The sequence below is a fragment of the Strix aluco genome, chromosome 27 (genome assembly GCF_031877795.1).
Source record: "Strix aluco isolate bStrAlu1 chromosome 27, bStrAlu1.hap1, whole genome shotgun sequence".
In the NCBI taxonomy this organism is placed as follows: Eukaryota; Metazoa; Chordata; class Aves; order Strigiformes; family Strigidae; genus Strix; species Strix aluco.
In genome coordinates this window covers 107048-128220 of record NC_133957.1, presented here as the reverse complement: position 1 = coordinate 128220, position 21173 = coordinate 107048, and the positions used below count along the sequence as shown (strand labels likewise).

General features: G+C 47.6%; 1 protein-coding gene across 21 annotated transcripts in view; it reads right to left on the bottom strand.

The window, feature by feature from the left end:
• Window positions 1-21173, bottom strand: part of R3HDM2 (R3H domain containing 2) — a 49928-nt gene that overhangs the window by 15580 nt on the left and 13175 nt on the right. For 13 of the 21 annotated variants that reach the window (XM_074807582.1, XM_074807584.1, XM_074807579.1 and 10 more), the window contains 10 exons: window positions 10299-10497; window positions 9146-9187; window positions 7377-7463; window positions 5658-5784; window positions 5080-5158; window positions 4252-4311; window positions 3439-3579; window positions 2931-3039; window positions 1643-1738; window positions 90-121 (listed from right to left, as the gene is read on the bottom strand). In XM_074807582.1, the coding sequence (XP_074663683.1) occupies window positions 90-121; window positions 1643-1738; window positions 2931-3039; window positions 3439-3579; window positions 4252-4311; window positions 5080-5158; window positions 5658-5784; window positions 7377-7463; window positions 9146-9187; window positions 10299-10466 (941 nt within the window). In that variant the 5' untranslated portion in view covers window positions 10467-10497. The remainder of the gene's footprint in view (window positions 1-89; window positions 122-1642; window positions 1739-2930; window positions 3040-3438; window positions 3580-4251; window positions 4312-5079; window positions 5159-5657; window positions 5785-7376; window positions 7464-9145; window positions 9188-10298; window positions 10498-21173) is intronic. The other 8 variants (XM_074807570.1, XM_074807573.1, XM_074807577.1 and 5 more) reach the window with 2 other exon arrangements.

The window sequence follows — 21173 nt, the reverse complement described above, 5'->3', positions numbered from 1 at the left end:
GACATCAGAAAAAAGCATCATTATAGAGTCATGCGGTCCTCCGTAGAGAAAGCCAGAGATACAAATAGTGTCTGCTAAACAGTACTAACCTGCTGTCGGTGAGATATCCATTCTGGCCAGTCTGGAAGCACGGAAAAGACATGGAGATGGAAAGGAAAGAAAAGAGAGACTTAGTAACTTTGAAAGCAACAAGCCCAGGAAATTTCAAAGCAAAGAAGAGCAAAGCATTAACAATACGGGACTCGGACACAGTTTGTCTTGTGCACCAGTTACATGTTCACTCAGGAATCTTGCTGAGCTTTCTGCACACCAGTCCCATCTGGCTCTCCATCCAGGCCCATTAGGAACCTTTTCTGATACCTGCAACCCCGAGATCCCTCAAGAGTTTGCAAATCTGAGTCCTCCACTCCCTACTCCATTGCTCTACGGCAGCTTTGATGGTAGCTTTGTCAACAGAACAATTGAGGCCAGACATACAAGGATCCTTATTTGCTAAATGCAGGTACAATTACCAGAGCCATGAAAAAAAGGCAGAGGGCTGAGCCCAGCCCGCCCTGCGACAGTCACCCCTGCCTCTGGAAGTCAGATGCAAAGCACTGGCTCAGCCCATGAACACAGATCGAGGGTAAGTACATGCCCACCCAGTGTTGTGCTAACATGGGACAGCACCTGCTCTAGTCCAGGACTATAGGCAGAGCTGCTTACTAACGTGTCTAGATGGCTTTGGGCCTGTGCGTGTAAGACAAGTCCATGATCTCAACTGGCTGGAGAGTCATCAGCTGAAGCTTGGTGACTTGGCTAGGGACTCAGCACAGTGGCTGCCTTAACATCCTCCTTGGGCAGGCACATGGCAATTCCCATTAGGACAAATGACAGGCATCGTCCCCAAGACGCTCAAAAGCAGCAGGCAAGGAGCTGGACTTTGAACATGATCCATGGCAGATGGGCCCTTGGAATTGTCCCTGATTCCATCATTTGCCACTTGGCACAGCCTGGAGAGCTGCCTCCAGCTGGCAGACAGTACTCAACACAGCAGAGCACAGCGGCCTCTCTGAGCCAGACGTGAGCAAGGAATACAGCTCCGGCTTAGAGGAGTTCCACATAGGGAGCAGAGATCTCAAGGAAGCAATAACCAAGCTGAACACTTCGTAAGAAGGACTATAAACGTACTGGCCAGATTCATCCTGTAAAGGCACAGAGCCCTGCCTGGTACTCCAAGGGCAGCACTGCTTGGTCAGGAGGTCGAAGCTGCAGCACTGGAGAGAAGCTGGGGGAGACAGCTGCTGCTCCTTTCGGGTTCATCGACTGATTTTCTAGTCATCCCAGAAACGCCACTGCATAAGCTTATAATCTTGCTGGGCAGCAAGGAGCAAAACTGTCTCCTCTGTCAGTCCCCACACATCTATTGCCCCCTGAAACAGGCAATTTAGGGAAGGAGCAGACTGGGGAGTGGAGGTGTGGCTCCTCTATCTCAATGTCTCAGACATCTTTGGTAGGAGCTGGAATTGAATGGTAGATACCAAGAACACTGGGAAATTTGTAGAAAAGGCAATGACGAGACCTGACCTCTTAGTACACTCAAGGACACCTTCTGCCACAAAGTTCCAGGCGGGTACCTGGCAAGTGAGTCATCCAAGCTTACCTCTCGTGCAAATATCCGCTCCCTGACCCGCTGATACTCTTCCTCTCGCTCTTCTATAGATTTGCTCCTTCTCCCATCCTGCAAGGGGAGTCTGATCTGAAGGGACAAACACATCTCAGCGGGTCAGCAGTTGCCAATGGGAGCAGGGGGCGCAGTCAGCTGCTATTTTTACGTAGCAGTGTACGTGGATGTGGATTACGGAGTGTGTGCATGATGCCTGGATGCAATGACACAGCCTCTGCCTTTGAACCTACCTTCTGGACACCTATGTCTAGGGATGAACATCCCAGAGGTCTCAGCGCACTCTACCTCCTGGATCAAGCACAACCACTCTGCCTGAACTCTGCCTGATTCAGAAAGGACAGATCAGGAATATCACCATGTGCTTCTGAAAGACAGTCTGTTCCCAGGGGTCAAAAGCTAAAGGCCACTCTTTGGAGCACATGCCAACACAGCAAACTCCTGCTCAGTCATGGATTCTGTGCTTCGTGGGTAGCTGCATCACCTGCAGAGTGCCACCATGGGGAAACCAGAAACTGATACTGATTGAAATGACCAGCTTCCCATCCCGACGACTTAAGTTCAGAAACATGACCCAAAGCAAGGGATAGTGGTATGCTGGGGCGATGTAAAGATGGGAGCTACAAGAGCAAAGAGCATGAGATCCCTGGTGAAGAGGTCTCCTGTCTCTTGCCCCATTTTTGATGTTCAAGATTCTGTCTGACACAGGCTGGGAAAACAGCCACAGATGAACAAGCTAGCTCTGCTTTACGGGTGTGGTGCCACCTGTGGCAGTACGAAGGCAGCCAGAGATTCAGGAGGGTTTTTAGCTCCGATGACTGGCAACGCTGCTGAGCTCAAAGTGTTTCATTTTGCCGATGGTTTCCTTCCAGCAGCACTGCGAGGTCCTGATGACTTCACAGCTTGACTCGCTGCAAGCCCCGGGGAGGGATGGGAGAGATGCTTGTCAACACTCAGCTCTGGGGCATTTCCAAGGAAACCTTAGCAAAAGGCTTCACCTTAAAGCCTGGCCCAGCCACCTGCGATATTCAGGGTACAGAAAAGTACCCCCCATAGAATCCACACAAATTCTTCATGCATTTCCACAGTATTTTGTAAAGTTTTCATGATATATCTAGATGCTGCTGCTTGGGTGGGGTGGAAGGTTCTGTTAAAGAAGGTAGGAAACTGCAGGAAACCCAAGAGAAATTTAGGAGTTGTTCTCATCTTAGAATAAGTTGCACTGGACTTTCACAAAGTATGCAAATACTCCATTGCCACCCCTTACCTGATTATCATCTCGGTCCATGCTGGTATCATCTCGTTTTAGGATAAACCTCTGTGGGAACTCTGCATTCTTCTCATCTTTGATGTGCTCAGAGAACCTCTGCTCAGGGCTGCAGGAATAACCAGCTGTTGTTAGAATGGCAAAAATAGGCATAAAACTCTCTTCATAAAACCGCTGCTTTGTAGGGAGTGAGGGGGGTGTGCAAAGATGTTTGTTGTGTTAAATGTCTCCTCTCTCCTCTCCTTGTCTGGCAACAAGAGCTCCTGCCCATTCTCTGAGAACTAAAGAGAGCTAGGAAAGGCTTACAAATACATACGCTTAGGACTGGAAATGAAGGATTCTTTTCTTCTACAGAGGGGACCTGCCCTTCTTATGGAGGAAAAAAAATGTGGTGTGGAATCCATCCTGCTCTGGACCATGCCAGGGCTCTGTGTCTGTGGATCATGTAGCACCACGCAAGGAAGGGAAGGGGATGCCAGCCCAGTTATTCTCCCTCCCTCCCCCTTACATTCGTGTGTTACTGGTCTTGTTGATAATGACCGCCTTCCCCGTTTGGTCAACATTATGGTCCATGCCGAAGTAGGCAGCTACCCGGTGCAGCAGCATCCGATGGTATGAGGTCATCTGAGGGAACTTCTTAAACTGATTGCTGAGAAGAGGGGAGAAAGCATTAGAATTTAGAAGGCCATGAAACAGACAAAGATAATCTGACACCAAAAGAAAGATCAAGGCCAGAGATCAGACCCCAGATCAGACCACGCCACCTATTCCAAGCAGTTAGTCATGACTCAAGTGCTGCTTCTTACGCTGAGCGTGAGCATGGGCACTGCTTTGCCTGACAGAGTTGGGCTGAATCAGCCCAAGGGCTCAAGTTGAATAGGCCTTTCCTGAAACAAGACCAGCTTGTGCAGATGTCCATGTTTGTTTCTAAGCAGGAACAGGAGCCAGAAAACTTATACTGCAACTTCTCTTTTCCTATTAGATAAAGAAGTTTGCAAGCTCTGCTGCAGACACCAATTCTAGCTCATGTTCTGGGATGTGAATCCTGCCCCTGGTTTCTCCACTCACAATTTATGCTAGGAAGAGATGCACAATGGCACAAACCTCCTTCACAGTGGATATGGTGTCAAGGCAGCTGAGACCAAATCAATATGATACTCAGAAACCTTGTGTACGGACAAAAGGAGGTGGAGGATGTACAAGAGAACAGGTCTCCTAAACAGTGCGTCCAAAAGACACTCCCTTCTCCCCTGGGTGCCCAAACCCCTAAACTGTAAGTTACAAAACTCTTTTGCTTGACACAAACTTGATGATCACTTACTTGTTGTCACTAATAAATTCCAGAATCTCCTGTTCTAACTTTAGTAGCATCATTCTATCCCTGTCAAGAAAAGAAAAAGCAAAAGGCCGCCTTTAGAGACAGTGAAACACAGCTTTCTCTGCTTGGTAACCCCCCTCCCTGCAACAGAGGAAAGTCACAAATATCTGGAGCAAGCAACACTATTAACCAGGCTTCAGACATCCTCCACAGGAATGAACTAAAGAACTCCACATTTTTTTCATACGTAGTACATTAATTGCCAGATTTTTTCAGTTTAAAGTTGTTTTGCTAACAGTGCTTGGCTTCTGGTAATACTGAATCTCTGCTCTGCTGGAAGCTCCACTGGTAGAGACTCCAGCTTTGCTACTCCTATGCCAGCGTTTGGCTTGATTACATTTATTACTGACACAGCAGCAGTTCCTTTAGAGGTTGGTATTTGACAATCATTTATAGAAAGGGTTTTAAAGCAATCAAGATTCCTTCCTGCTTGCATTCAAACAAATTATTTTTCCTCTTTCTGTCTCTCTGTAATACACAATTACATGTTTTGATTGACTGCAGCATGTAAAATTACAGTCATGCTTTTTGTTTCTACGCTGCCCCAGCTTCTAGTAACACTCTCTGAATTCCAAAAAGTAAAGCACACTTTCAGGTACTTTCTGTAGTAGTTGAAGTCCCCCTTCCTCCCAAGATACATGAATATATACATACATATACACACATGCACACAAACACCACAGGTTTAAGAGTCAATCAAAGAAGCCTTGGTCGCCAGGTACTCCCTCCCTTCACTCCATCAGCAAGTTGTTTTACTGACTAGGGACCTACCGTGGGTTTTTTTTCAGTGTATTTACTAAAAATTCATGCAAATCTATTCCAGTGGAGTCTGTATATTCCTGGCTGGAATCTGAAACAACAACAGCAGCAGAACAAATTAACAAAGCACTGCAATAGAACAGACTGAAGGGAAGAGGTGTGTGTCTCACTACATGCATGAGCATGATGTCCCCAGATCATACATGCTGGATCATACAGCAGGACCTCAGCTCACCTCCTTGCAACCTCACACCTTGCCACCAGTGGCAGGTTTTATAAAATCAAATCTAAACTGAAAGCAAAAGTCTACACGGTGGGTCTTCTTGGGTTTGCATCTGCACATTTAAAAAGCTACCAGATCACTATGAACTATGCAGGAAGCCTGCAAGTCTGTTGGGGTACATGCCAATCTAGAGAAACCCTCTCCCTCCTTCCCCATGCTTTGCTCCAGAAAGGATGTTATAAAAACAATACACTCCTGTACTGTCATCAGCAGAGGTAACTGCTCTGCTTCAAAAACTGCACCACTGGCCAGAAGAATCCTCAAAGCAGCTAACACAGGACCTGCCCTGTTCAAACGAGCACCTGACCTCGAGACAGCATTTTCCTTGGTGCCTTTTCTTTATTCTTGTCTTTTTCTTCTTTCTCAGCCCCATCTTTCGTGGACTTTTCCTCTTCCTTGTCAGAGGGGCAGCTAACATGCAACTGAATGATGTCCTAGAACAAAACAAACCAGGCTGGTCTGAGTCACTTGGACACTCCCTGGAATCACTGCCATAGGTGGAGATGTTGGCAGCTGAAAAGGCATCGCAGAAAGGCAGCAGATTCAGGTCGCAGACCTGAGACATTTCATAAGAAGCCCTGTTCCAAGAGCTCCCCACCCTCCTCCCAGCAACAAGCCTTCGGCAGGCTCTGACAGGGACTCTCAACAGCATTTGTCACTGTTGAAAACCTGCCTTGCCTGGATCACCTCAGCATCTCAGTCACATGCTTCCCTATTCGAAGCTGATAAAATGCTATTACATTTTGGACTCAGGAGTGCCTAAGGTGAGGTAGGTCCTGCACCGTTTTGTAAGACTCTACCATCTAACCTGGAAAGAGAAAGGGCATGAGTGCAAAACAGAATACACAGCAAAAAGCATGTGGTGTGATGAGTGGTCCCTGTGTCACATGGGACTTTCTGATGTTTCCTTTCACCTCCTCTTTGGAGTTGCAACTGCCCAGCATGGCCTGAGGATTCACCCTGCTCCATGGGAAGAAATGTTAAACAGCAGTAGGACTGTCAAAGGCAACATCAGATGATGCACTGCTCAAATTCAAGTTAAAACTGACTATAAAACCACTACCTTTTGTGCCAGCTAATCTTCCCCCGTCCTTCTGCCTTTACGCTAGTGTGGTCCCCTGGCACCATGATGTGTGCTTACAGTTGCTTTAAAAGTCCTCCCCTAGTGACCCTGCAGTTCTAAGTGAAACCCAAACAAAAGACAGGGAAGCTGCCTCTGGAGCTGGGAGCCTCAACACAAGGAAAGCTCAGGGGCCAAGCAGCCCATTCACCACAAGGCTGAGGTGGTCTGGGCAGCGCTTAGCCTTGGCACAGGCCAGGTTTGTCCCTGTCAGTGGAAAGTAGCGTAGAGGTCTCTGATCTAGTGCTACAGACCTCATCTGGTGACTCTGTGTGCTGTGGTACTACATCATCACAATGAAGATGGGCTAGCCACAACCTGATCTACAGCGAGCCAGCTCAGACCTGGCCATCCCGTGTTTCCAAAGCCTGGGTGGGCAGAGACAGCTCAACCCATCTGCTCTTGCCGGGGCAGACAGGTTCTCAGTGCCTCCCTGACTGCTGCCCACCTTCAAGCTTCAGCTTCTCTGTCACTGCCCACAGTGACCACAGATGGGGACCATCTCTGCAGAACACCGCACACCACTCCTCTGCGAGCTGGCTGCTTTCAGCCACGGCAGCCTGAGCTGCAAGGAAAGGGCTTGCATAAAAACTTCCTTTCCATGACCAAAACCCCAGGGGCTTTGTGAAGGCGAAGTGTCATTCTATTTTCAGGGGCATAAACCTGCACAACTTGAGTAGTTGTGGGTGCCCAGTGAGCTGAAGCAGATGATTCCTCATAAGAGAAGGGTTGTGACTGTACACATACGAGCAGTGCTCACAGGCATGACCGCTTCCTTCGAAAGCAGCCTCTTGTGGGAAATTCTTGGCTCCCAAGAAGCACAAGCCCAGGATAGGACATCACTTCTAGCAAGACGTGGATTTTCTGGGCTTCCACACTCCACAGCTTGTCTCATTCTAGGCCTACCTGGGACTCCAGAAGCCCATCTACAAAGGGGCTAGACGATTCTTCACATACAGCCAAACTCCTGACCAGTTTAAGCTTTGAATTAGACTGGGGAAGGAAAAGAAAGAGTATAGTTAAGACACCTCAGTCAAAACGCACACACTAGAGTTCATGCTGCTGCATTACCAAGCCACTCCTGCAGTCATTGTTAATTAAACTGCTAAAAAAGGAGGACTACCAAACCAACTTCTTGCAACAAACAGGAATATAAAAAGGCTTGGGAGTTCTAGAGCAAATCAGTTATTTTCTTCTTTCAGTCATTGATTAGGATTTGAACCAACCAAATTTTAGGTGAGAAAGATCACTGCTTAATTCATGCACTCTTTGACCGCTTCAGCCAGAGCAATTCCAGCCTCTCCCCTCCTCACCTGGCAAGAATTAAAACCATTAATAAAGGATACAGCTGAAATCAACTATTTTGTTTTTTAAGATGCAAAGATTGTTACTATTCTTAAGTAAAAGGCTGTCATCCCATTTACACCTCGCCTGTCTGACCTGATGACTTTGGTTATTTTGGGTAATGTAGTAATCCTTAGAGAAAACGCTTAAAATAAAACCTGCACTTCAGGACTCTTGGCAAGTCGACTCACTTGGGTGACAAATAGGAAAAAAATATATCAACCAGTCACATGAGATCCCAGGCAGGATCAACAATATGGAGAAAGGCCTGAGGTGCACAGACACATTCTGTCCTAGGTATGGACAGGGCAGGAACTGGAATCAGCCTGTGCGGGTACTGCACAGAGTCCTGGCTTTTATGACCAAACAGAACCATTAGAATATTTTTTCTGAACACTCTGTAGGTCATAAGCAGCACATCTCTTTCACACGTTACTTTCATCAAAAACAAGCCCAGACAGAACCCCTGTTACAAATTTAACTGGTCTCCCCTCCCTCCCATGCCTCCATGCCTCCATGTCTTCATTTGGGTTTGAACTTTTGTGAAAGATAAAAAAAAAAGGGGGGTGGGGGGTGGGGAAGAGACCTTCACTCTCCCAATCATGGTTTTAAAATCAAGCCCTGAGCAACCTAGTCAGATGTCACAGCTGACCCTGTTTTGAGTAGGAGGCTGGACTAAATGAATCCGAGCTGGACTCCTGAATTATGCTATGTTTCTAGAACTGCTAAGCCTGGAAAATCCATGGCCACTCTTGATAAACTGGTTCAGTAGTTAATATCAGATTTTACAAAGAAAGACTGAGGCTAAGGCTAAGAAAGGTACAAAAAAAAAAAAAAAAAAATCACACAATGGCTGGGATTTTACCTACAGACAACATTCTAGAACAGTTGTGTCCTGGTGCTTATTACTAGCAAGAGTTCTGGATTCACTAATGTGCATGTGCCATTGTTCTGGGAGCAAATGTGGTATTCCCTGAAGAAGAGGGGCCTTACGTGAAACCAGGCAGTTATGCTTAACTCTGTTTTTTAACTGGAGTTAAAAAAACTGGAGTGCACTGCCCTGTTCCTCCAGTGACATCTCTGAATTTCATTTCTGGTATTTTGGGCTCTGGGGAAGGGACAGGTGTGGCAGTTAATAGCAACAAACAGTTCCTTCATGGGTAAGCGTGTGTTAAAAAGGAGCACTCGTGCTTCAGTGCATGGAAAGTTACTGTCCTGAACCGCCACACGCTGCACGTTGCTTCTGGAGACAGGAAAGACTTGAGAGTAAGGCTGGGATCATGACTCGGCTCAGAATGGCCAAAAGAACAGGACATCAGAAGAGGTCATACCTTGGCTCTTTTTCTGGCATGTCCATGACTTGAAGTTCGCCTCTGTGGAGAAAGGAAAGAGAAGGCAAGAAGCTTAATCTGTAAATGGTATTTGTCATGCAAGGCAGCAGAACACTGAGCATGTAAAATGTCTCTGAAGAAAATCTCTACCTGACAGCAATGGAAGCATGTGCAAATAGGAAGACCTGGAGAGCTGTCCTGTCAGGCCTCAGGTGGGCAAAAACTGCTTAAAAACTTCACATGGATTAGAACCAGTTCCTCTGTTTCTGACAGAACCAGCACAACTGTGGGATCACAGGGCATGACACACTTCTAAGTGGGAAAATGGTCTTCTACCATTCCTGGGACACGAAGAGGGTTCTAGCACAGTGGATCATGAGAGAGACACACTGCTGCTCTGATTTAAGAGACACTGAGTCATCTGTTATCCCGACCTTCTAAGAAACCTTTCCCCATTCCACATTACAAAGTGACCAGAGTCAGGCTCCTTCTGAGCAACACTGGTGTCTGCCCATGCAGTGGTTGAACAAATCTGGTGCCAGCCACCAGCTTTAAATGCAGAAGCATTCAGCAGGTTGTTGAGGGTCGGCATTCTTCAAGCTCAACACTAAGCCAAAAGCACATGTGGCAAGAGAGCAGAGCAGCAGGAATGAGTCCCAGCACCCTCCAAATGACTTTTTTTCCTTGCTGAAATGAAATCCCGAAACATTCACTTCCTATCTGGGCATTTTTAAGAGCAGCAAAGCAATGGCCAAGCACCACTCCTGAAACCAAGCTCTCCCTGGGATACCTTCGCTTCACGTTAAGTCATTAACTGATCCTTAGGTCAAAGAAAGGAATAAGAGGGAGGTAACACCTATGGGACTAGAACCTGGGGACTGAGCACAAGTGCCCCCAGGAGCACACCAGTCTCATTTTCTCCTGGGCTCAAAGAATATTTAAATTATTCCACTCACAGCAGAACAGATTCATCTAAAGAGAGCAGCCTGTGAACAACACAGTCTGCACAGCATGGCATCCCTTTGGGAGGTGGTAGCACAGGCTTAGGCCCCTTTCAGAAGGGACAGCAACTAGCTTGTGTTTGCCGAGTAGAAGGGGAGGGCCCAGCTCTGCAAGCTGGCGGAAGGGACTACTCACTTGTCTGCACACTTACCTGAGGTTCCTGGCGCATGCTGACCTCCTCCCCTCCATCCTTCTCCACCTCCTCCTTGCTTGGTGACCTGGATACATATTTGGTTCTGTTCACAGATTCCTCAACCACCTTTTTTTCAGACTCCTTCATTATTTCCAGAGACTCCTGTGTTGTGTTGCTGTTTGACATCTTCAGAGCCCTACAACGTAGCAGTGGGCACCTGCCAGAAGAGGTGACAGAATGGATAGAAGGGAGTCAGGAGGTGGAGAGAGTTTCCGTCTGGAACACAAACTCTTGCACATACAAGTTGTAACTTCCTTGTAACTCATCTTGTGTACAAAGACTCCAAACCAAACACTCCAATGACAGCCCACCACTCATCCCCTTGGATGCAGCCCCTGGCTTGAGGGGACCTTGCAGGAGCTCTGTGATTCTCAGCAGGACTCTGGAGACACTAGCAAGGCTGAACAAAGCCTCTGAGATATACAGAGGTCCCCAGTGCAGGCACTCTGCCCTCTACCTTCTTCGATGGGAGGGAGGAACTGAGGATAGTCCTAATGCCAGCAACCATCCAGAGGCAGGGAATTCGGTAGGTGAAATAAACTCAAGCGACCAGAGGAGGTGTGCTCTGCCCCAGGACAAACAACAACAAAAAAATATGCATTTTTCCCCAGCTCAGTCCTTGCAATTAGCCAAATCTTCAGTGAGAAGATTTGAGTCTTGTACCCAAAGACATTGCTCTGGTTCTTCCTGTGAAATAAGGTAAAGCCCGATATCTTCTCTCTAGCTGGCTATGGTTAGATACTTCAGGAGAAATGGGAGTCAAACAATAACAGTCAAATCACAGATGAAGAGGAAAAAATAATGCTTCCTGACAAAGTTGCATTTAATTGCTTCCTTTTGATTAGCACAAATGCAGGCAGCCCAAAGAGCCCCTGAAACCACCGCTGAATTAGAGTGGAATCTAGACAGGGCAGCAACATATGCCTCAGTCTGCTGACAGTCTTAAACAGGAGCAATGAACACGTCACACATCCGTCCATCAAATTCAGTGTTAATTCCAAACCCATCATCTAGAATGGAAATGTCAGCCCTCTCAGCTAACTCAAAGCAGACTTCTCTGAGCTTGAGTGAGGGTTAAACAAGCTTACGTAGGACTGCAGAGGGATTCTGGTACTGAGAAACATGATTGCAGAGACCGCCTGTGCAGAACACAACGTTTGTCCTGATGACAGATGAGGAGGCTGGATAAAAGCAGGATAAAGGCAGGCCTATTGAGACAAGTTTCCAAAAAGAAAAGGGGGAGCCTAAATTTGAGAGAGGCTCAGACAAAAGGCCTGGGCACTGGAAAACACAGCTGATGTTTAACAACTTGTTTTATTAATTACTTTGGCAGAACATGGCTGAAAAAGAGTCAGATCTCACAGAGATTTATCAACTCTTGGCTCTGCATGGGAACTGCTAATATTCATTAACTAATTCAACCTCATTCCCCTTTAATTTGTGGGGCTGCTGAACATAAAACATGTATTTGACTCTTACCACAGCTACTGGAATCAGTTCCAGATACTGAGAGAGCGCAATCAACTGCTTCTAGTTCATGGATTCTTACAGGGATTTGCAACAAACTTGTTAAGACGTCCAGGGCAGATGCCCTGTTGTGAATGGCAAATGCTGTGTATTACAGGCGAATCCCTGCGGCAGGCTGCAGCCAGAGAAACCACAGCACCATGCAGCAAGCGTGCCTGGGAGACGTCAGCACCGCACAGGATCCAAGCGAGAGGAGGGGACAGGACACTTACTGAAAAAAGGAGGAAGCTATGGTCACCTTAGCTTTCCTGCACACCTATCATCGCCTGTTCTAAACTTATGGTGAGCTTTCCCCCACCAATAAGACTCACTGCTGTCAGTTCAAAAATCACAGATGGGCGAACCAGGAAAGGAAAAAGTTACTTAACCCAAGGCCTTGATGAGTAAGTGGCACCTTGAAATTGTGTGGGAAATACATCCGTTGACCCCAGAAAACTCATAGAAAAAGGGTACAGCGAAAGCAAAAAAAGCTGGCGCAGATGAAGCTGACAGTGCTGCACTGTCTGGTTTATGCACAGGAACCAGTCCCTTTCAAGGCAGAGGCAAGCGGATACATCCCAGCACTGTACGAAAACAAGGCATTTCTCACTAGAGAACTGCTGGAAGATCCCAGCCACTGTTCATGTGTGTTCATTCTGGAGCTGGAAGCTTACAAGAAACCCCACTGATAATTCCATAAGCAATTTCCTATGTAGCACACTTGAAAGGGTTCGGATGAGGACACAAGGGACCAGAAGGCTTCTTCTCAACTGAGAGGCAATACTGAACAAACACAAGCGGGCAAGATCTCCGTGCCTGCCGCAGTGCTGAGTCAGGCTCCTTCAGCCCAGCATCATCACACTGTACCAGGCAGGCTGTCCCACAACCAAATTGGTGGCTTCTGGCAGAAAAGAGCTGCCATTGATAGCTTGTTACAGAAAAGGAACCAGACGAGAGCAGTCGGCTGTTGACGTTAGTCCTGCAAGACGATTCTGCAAACACCTCTCCCTTCTGGCTGCTAACAATTTCCAAGCATGTATGTGGCCTCAAATACCAGGTGGAGGAGAGGGCGAGAGCACCTCAATCTGCTATTCCGAATGCTGCTCAGTGCAGATCCTTGCACTGCACCGATCACTTGCAGCTCCCCACCCTTTCCTGACACAGTCCCACAGGAGAGCGTGCAGCACCACAGACGATCGTATTGGCAGACGTCTCCTGAAGCACCCCTGCCGGAAGCAGCTTCCGTCGGGAACCACTGAGGCATCCATCCTCCAGCAGCAAGGGTCCGTTTTTCATCCCAGCAGGCTGGGTATCCAGCAGTTGCCAACAGGAATGGCAATTGAGCTCCCAGGTTTATAGCAAGCATGCTGCCCGGGATGGTGAGCCCCCACATGAGGGAGTTGTGCTCTGCTGCGATGCCTCCGACAGGAACTAGGTCAGAAAAGAAAAAGGGAGCACTTGCTTGATTTGCACGCCAGCCTCCTTAGTGGGAGTCCAGATTATGCAGGGGGTGAAGCTGGTAAACTCTGCTTACCCTCTCCCCAACACATTCCACGCTTTAGAAAACTGCTCCAGCCTCATGTCCAGGCCAGGGGCCTGGCTTGTAAACAAGCCAGGAGGATCAGTAGCAGATTTGGGGAAGGGAGGCAGAATGAGGGACCTGAACTGCACACACAACACCTTAGATCTAAAAGGGGACTTTCTGCACTAAAATAAAGAAGCAGGTTTTGTACAGCTCACTCTCTTTGCAACAGTCCCCCTATAACAAGTTTTTACCCCCAAGCCAAGCACCTCAGTCAAATTTGAGAAGGGTAACAGGACCTTTTCTCATCATACTGCAATGTAACTTCAGCATCACAACAAGGGGAATATAATCAGTTTTCCCTCTCCTCTTCCAGAAAAGATGACTTAGAGCCACTGAAATGAGATTTTAGGCTGCCCCCCCCCCCCGATACAGCTTCCGTTCCTGAAGCAGTCCTCCAGGATATTTCCCTGCACATAAAAGAAGATATGTGCACCACCAGTGCTTCTGAATAGCGATGCTTCCGAGAGGAGGTTTCCTTTCTGTATGAATGAATCAGCCCTGCTCCCCCAGGACAGACGTGGGATGCAGTGAGGGGGTGGCAGACATGATCTGCTGTGACAGACAGCGGCTTGCAGAGAAAGTGGAAGTTCAGAGGACTTGGTGGGGTGGGTGGGACTGAGCCGTGCCTTGCCAGGGAGATGAAAAGATTACAGAGAGGCAACATTAGGGAAGCCACAAAATCTGTGTCAGAAAAGAGAACAACAGAGCAACAGAGGGTGGGTGAGCTGCCATTGACTTTTTGGGTTGGGTCTGGAGGCTGGCAAAGTGAACAGGCCAGTCAAGGCAGCGACAGTGTGAACGCTTTGTGCGTGCTGGCCAAGGGCCAGGTGAAGGGGTAGCCGGGACAGATTGATGTCCTCTTCTTCACCCTGAAGGGGAACATTGAATTCCACCTCTGCTGCCTTCTTGCCACATGCAATTCGCAGCTGCCGAGCCATGACAATTCAGGCAGCAGCTGCTCCTGGTTAGGCAGGGAATAAAAGCAAGAAACTTCTGCATTTACAGTTAGGATGGATCCAGCAGCAAATGTGGGAAAGGCAGGAAGCCTACTGCTGAATACACTCTCTTCCTGGCCTTGTTTCCCAGAGTACAGACACGCTCCTGTGAGCTAAATGAGGGTGCAAAGGAGACATATGGATGCTTGGCTGTAGCTGCCTACATGCACACGCTCCTGTGTTGCAATAGGATAGAGGTATCTGAGGTAGCTCGTCCCACCATGTAAGAGAGCCAAGCTACCTCTCAGTTTTCAGGGGGAAAGGAAACAAGTGTGAGTGGGCTCCACTTTCTCAGTCCCTGTCCAAGCGACAACCACAGGAGCAAGTCTGGATGCTTACAGCTTTCTTGACCAGGCTTCACAATTTGCTTCAAAGACAAGAACCTTGACTCACTTCCCCTCTGTCTCCTCCCTTGGTTATTAACCAATTCTTTTTTTGCTTTCCAAGACTCACTCCAAAAGGCATTCAACAGGGCAGAGTAAAAACCTTATCAGACTCAGCCCAGGTCATCAGTGTTAACAGAACAGTTTTCACTACAGAGAAGGCTGCGGAGCCTCACTGCTGAAAAGAAACCCTGCATAGCCATAACAACGGTGGCTTTCTTCATCCTCAGGCTGGTTTTAAAATATAAAGAAAGCATACTTAGAAACAAAATATGTCCAATCACATGCTAAGAACAGTTAAAGTGCTCTGAGGGCTCAGGAATAAACATCCTGAGGGTGGCAACTCACTGGGGGGCAGGACAGTCCCCACCACATTGCTCCCATGGACAATCGAAGTCAATTCTGAGCACTGGGAGGAGAACGGGACAGGAAGAGCACGGGACAGGAAGAGCTGGCCCAGCCCAAGGGAGGTTTGCTGCTACAACTGGTATTTAAAACCAACAAACCAGCCTGTAACAGGAAAGGGGGAAAACAGCGGCCTTTTTCCAGCATCTGAGTGTTTCACTTCACCCCTCTGTGTGAGGCTTTAGTATTAGCATCATTTATCACTAAGTACCTCCTGCAAGGTTAAATGATGATGCTCTCACAAACAATTTGCTCATTGGCTTCCAGGTCAGCCAATCGGAATCACAGCTCCATGGCAACAGGCTCTATCACTAGGAGCAACCAGACAAGTCTGGGGGGTGATTTAGATTCCCCCTCCTCGAGCACAGCGTCTGCTGTAGAAAAAGGTTTTCACAGGAAAAAGTGGAGGCGGTGAGGTGGAGAGGGTGCTGCAAATTCAAGACATTAAAGCCTCCTCAGTTCTACTGACTAAGTCAGGCAGCACAGGGCTCCCTCTCTGCACCGAAAGATCTTCAGAGAGGCTTTCTGTCTTCTCCTTTTCTGCCAAGGCACAGCAGCTGGTAAGATTTTTGCTGTATTAAAGTACACCTACCAGATATAACAAGAAGCTGTAATGAAAGGCTTTGCTATGTGGCCAACACAGGCCACACAGTTCCTGAAACATGGCCCTCCCAGGCTCCATTTGGGCTCCTGGTCTGCTCTGCAAAATGTAAGCTGCCTGCACCAACACTGCTGACTGGGGCATCCCCAGCATCCCATAAAAAGCTTGAAAACAAACAGGTAAAGAGCCTTTCAAGCACACTCCCTTTCCCTCCTGTTGGAGAGACCAGCTCCCTATCAGAGGTAACAGCTCTAGCTAGAACAAGCACCTGGTTCAGTGAGAAAGCCCTGAAACCTTACTTGGGAACACTCGTAAGCTGCAACTGTCTCAGCCAATAAAGCAATCTCTCCCAAATTCTTTCCATTGCTTTTTTAATTATCAGCTGAAGAGCGGGATTTAATTCCTCACTACCATACAGTTCCTACAAAACCTAGCAAAAAAAACCCCAACCCAAAACACAACAGGAGGCCAGAAGTATTTGACTGCACAGTGCACAGGCTCCCAGTGCTTAGTCATTGCTTTAAATCTTAATCTCCACCCCCACATTACATCAAAGAGGTGAAAATTATGATGCAGATGGAAGGGTTTGACTTCAGGTGGAAAACGGGGGAAATAACCTTATATGAACAAGGAGGCAGGAAATGCAGGTGAGATAGAAAGCCCTTATCTAAGTTAGCTCTCCACAACATCAGGAGGTCTCCAACTTGTCCCTCCCAACTAATTCCAAGGAGGGTAAGACACCACCAGTTAAATTGCCTTCACCCACAGCTGAAGAAAGCCCCCATATCAAGCTCTACTTCCACATTTGCTGAGCAAATGGCTGCAGCAGCTTCAGGTGCTAATGGCTCTCCTGGCTGTTCACCTAACATCTGTTCTGTAAGGCAGGGCTGCTACAGGAGAATCCCTTCAGAGGGACTCATCTCTGCACCTCAGCAGAGCTACTGCCCACTTGATTTTGAGGGGCTCAAACTCAGGGGCTACCGGGCCTGTTCTCCGACCGTAACCCCAAGGAAGAGGCCAGTGTCTGCGACAGCCTAGCTATGGTGGCCATGGCTCGCCTCCGCATCTCTGGCTGAATGGAGGAACTGGAGTCTGGAGAAGAGATGTAATCCCAGAGCTGCTCTTCATTTCAAATACCTTTAAAAGGGCTGTTCACTAGTGTACAGGTGCAGTCAGCCCTGTTAAATGGCACAATAGCCAGTAGGTGTGTTATGGGAAACATCTGAATTATCACCATGGCAGTAGCTCTCAGTTATTCAGTATGTGCATGGATTTCATTATGTGGAACATCTCAAAGTACAATATAATTTCAGGGGGAAAAAAAAAAAATCAGTTATTTTGTTACCTCCCTCAATCAATGCAAGCACTAACATCAGGATAGGTGTCAGCTTGCTATTACTGTACTCCAAGAGTATGACACAACTGGTGTCAGGACTGCCAAAATCATCTTCATGTGATACACAGGAATCAAATGTGCCAGAACAACAAAGGTGCGCTGGCATCTGAGGAAAGAGAGAATCAAAAAGATACAGCATGTTTCACGCGTGGGCTTCAAAAAGTCAAACTTTAATCGCCTGCCACTTCCACCTGGATGCAACTCAGGGTTTCTATCCAGAATGCTGCTGTCACAGACGAGTCTGGGCCCTCGAAGGTAGCCAGCAGGACACACGCTGTAGCACCAGGGCCTTTCCAGCACTGCCTCAGGAAAGAGGCATCAACGCTGAAGACTCATTGCAGGTTTGACAAATGGCATTCTCAGGTGCAGGCTGGCACCTCCCCAGGGCAGGTTCACTTCCCTCACTTTTTGAATTACCTGCTCTGCCTAGGGATCTTAGTTCATCAAAATAACAGGCAGCACTAGAGTCCCTAGGCAGGCATGGAAGCAATAAGAATGCAGCAGGGCCGCCCTTGCCAAAGCCTTTGGGACCACATCACCCTGGGGATGGGTAAACATCTACATTACTGCAGTCTGAGAGTTGCTATTAAAACAACACATCTTGCCTAGACACAATGGAGTAGTTTTCACTGAAAATGACTATTTCAGCAGAAGATAAAACAAAAAGCACCACTTAAATGAAAACACACAAGGCAGAGCAGCTGTTGTGAAGGGAGCATGCAGCAGAGGTAACTGCCTGCCACACAGACAAGCTCCAGACAGGAGAAGGGTTCCACCACACAAGTTCCATTGCATTAAACAATCAGGAAAATGCCACTTCAACTCAAGTCATGGTTGCTTTTCATTTCATCATTAACACAAGAACAAGGCCCTCATACAGGATGTGATGTCTGGGCGTAAGACAGAAACTTCATCAGATCTTGTAAGGTAAGCAACACAGTGCCCTGGGCAGAAGGCAGAAGTCCTTGTAGGAGTGGAAGAGGTGTTCATTCTTCCCTGTGAGGGAAGGAAACAGAAGATGCTGTTGAACCATGTCTGAAACATGAATGTGTCCAGCCACCTACCCAATGCCTCCATGTACTCTGCAGGGGATTCTGCAATTTTTAATCTGGTAACTGTTGTGTTGAGATCCAGCCTCTTGTGGAAGGACAAGCTCACGACAGAACCCTTTGCACTTATCTCAGGATAGAAAAATCCAAAGCAGAAAAATGAATTTCTTTCCCCCTCCAGATTCCAGATGTTTCCCCTCAAAATAGGTCTTTGCTTCTTGCCCCAAAGGCCACACTGTTCTTTTTGTGCAACTTGAATTCATAGAATCACAGAATGGTTTGGGTTGGAAGGGACCTTAAAGATCATCTAGTTCCATCCCCCTGCCAAGGGCAGGGACACCTTCCACGGGCCGGGACACCTTCCACTAGCCCAGGTTGCCCAAAGTCCCGTCCAACCTGGCCTTGAACCCTTCTAGGGAGGGGGCAGCCACAGCTTCTCTGGGCAACCTGTGCCAGGGCCTCACCACCCTCATATTAAAGAATTTCTTCCTTACGTCTAATCTAAATCTCCCCTTTTTCAGTTTAAAGCCATCACCCCTCGTCCTATTCCTATCCCCCTGATCAAGAGTCCCTCCCCCCTTTCCTGTAGCCCCTTTCAGTCCTGGGAGGCCACTCTAAGGTCTCCCCAGAGCCTTCTCTTCTCCAGCTGAACCCCCCCAACTCTCTCAGCCTGTCCTCACAAGGGGGTGCTCCAGCCTCCCGAGCATCTTCATGGCCTCCTCTGGGCCCGCTCGAGCAGGTCCATGTCCTTCTGATGTCGGTGTCCCCAGAGCTGGGCCCAGCACTGCAGGGAGGGGTCTCACCAGAGCAGAGCAGAGCGGGAGAATCCCCTCCCTCAACCTCCTGCCCACACCGCTCTGGATGCAGCCCAGGGTACAGTAGCTTTGCTAGCTTTCATGTCAGAGGTGGCTGAATTTCAGTAGCAAAGGAGGTAACTTCCATTCATAACAGAGTCCTGATCCTTCAGAATGTATCAAACCAAGTATCAAACCAAGGACGGATTCCCTACTACACAGTTAAGAGGGTATCCCAGCATACCCAGCATGTCCTGCCACCCCCATGTGTAATGCTCGGAAACATCCTTGCCCCATGAATCAACACAGAGGGGACAAATGACACATAAGCGAAGCAACACGGATTCTGTTCATTTGTCAGTAATACAAAGGTGGCAATGTCCACTGCACCATCCAGTCAGCTGCCATCGCTGAGTCAGCTGAGGGACTCAAGGGCTCACAACCAAAGGAAAACAGTAAAATGACAAAGGAAGAGTGTGCTGGGTCTTTTCCCTATACATGAAAACTGCTGGTGGGGTGTAGTAGCAGCAGGAAGAGTTGCCATATGCCTGACAGGAAACTTCAATGTAGAGTTGACCGATGTGTTCAGAGAATCCAGCTTGATTGCATGCATATTCAGGTCCTTTCGTTTTACTCCCAAAGCAGCCTATATGCTATGCAAGATCAGAACTCCCATCTCATTTCTGCTGCAAAAAGTTGACGACACAGAAAGAAGGCAATCATTGGATTCTGGCATGCTGGAGATCTCCTGGGGAAGATAATTCAGTTCAGCACCAAAGTCAGAGGCTGTAAAGATCCCCAGATCCCACTGAAAGCCTCCTCCCCACCCCGACTGTTGATGCATGTTTCCTTTTTATATGCATTGAGAGGAGAAAATGGTGTGTGGAAGGAGGTATCACATGAAAATGCAAGTGAGCAACCATGACAAATCATTAGAAATCAGTTTAAAATAATGCATCCATTATTGACTGTTATGGCACCATGCACTGGAATAGCTTTTATGTTCAAGTGACCTGACAATAAAAGGAGAACAGAGTTCTGTTTGCAGTGCCTGCTCACTATTGACAGTGTTGCCTCATCCGTCTCACCACTGATGCACCTTGATACCAGCTCTTTGCAAGACAGTTTACTTGCATTTCAAGCACTCTAGTGCCCTAGCTGGAAACACCAGAGTCAATCAGCAACCCGGTACATTCTTTGCTGCTCTACAGCAATTCTGGGTATAGAAATCTCTTAAGCACTTTGAACTGGATGGGTAAACTTTGTTTACACCTATTTTGCAGGCATGGAAAAGGAGACACAGAGAATTCCTGCCATAGTTATTAGATGCCCACAGCTCTACATGCCTCCCAGAAGCTGACAGGTTGATAGGACAACACTGGAAGAAAGGAACCTATTGCACAAACACCACAGGAGGGTTTGCAAAGAAAGTTCAAATGATACTGAAGGAAGTGGGTTTAAACAGTCTCAGCCTTAAAAGTACTCTTAGCCTGTAAGTTCACAGCAATAGCAGCCATCTTCAGTCCTTCTGCTCTCCCCTCTGTTAGTCTAAGGGAGTATTATTTGTTTGATGTTAAAAACAAACAAGCCAAAACAGTGATGCTGCTGTTCTCTTTTCCTTTTATTTTGGGAACTGCAGTGAAGCCAAGCGAGAACCCTCTCACCCCTTGCTTACAAAAATGTGGCGGAGAAAAAACAAACACCCAGCCAACAGTTAAAAAGTGAAAGTATCACAGAAGCCATCAGTATGAACAGTTCTTGAGAAGGGCTTAAGTTCAGTCCAAACAATGCTGTAAATTTTTGTGGACAGTTCTTCTGAGGGTCCCTAGGCAGAATGATGGGAAAAAGAAAAGCTAAATCTGAGATGAGAATCTCCCCATCAGAGAGCTCCCTTCTCCATTCCACACCAGTTTTCCTTTCCCCATCACGAGCTATTCCTGTATTCATGTGAAGACCAGGGAACTGCTCCCTGTGACGTCAAAGCAGTTTCCCAGCAACAATTAATGAGGGCTGTCCACCACAGGGGTTTCCTGAAAAGCTAGCAAGGAATTATCCACCTACTTTCTACAGTGTCAAGATGTAACAGGACAGCATTGAACAGGAATTCCTGTTAACCCTT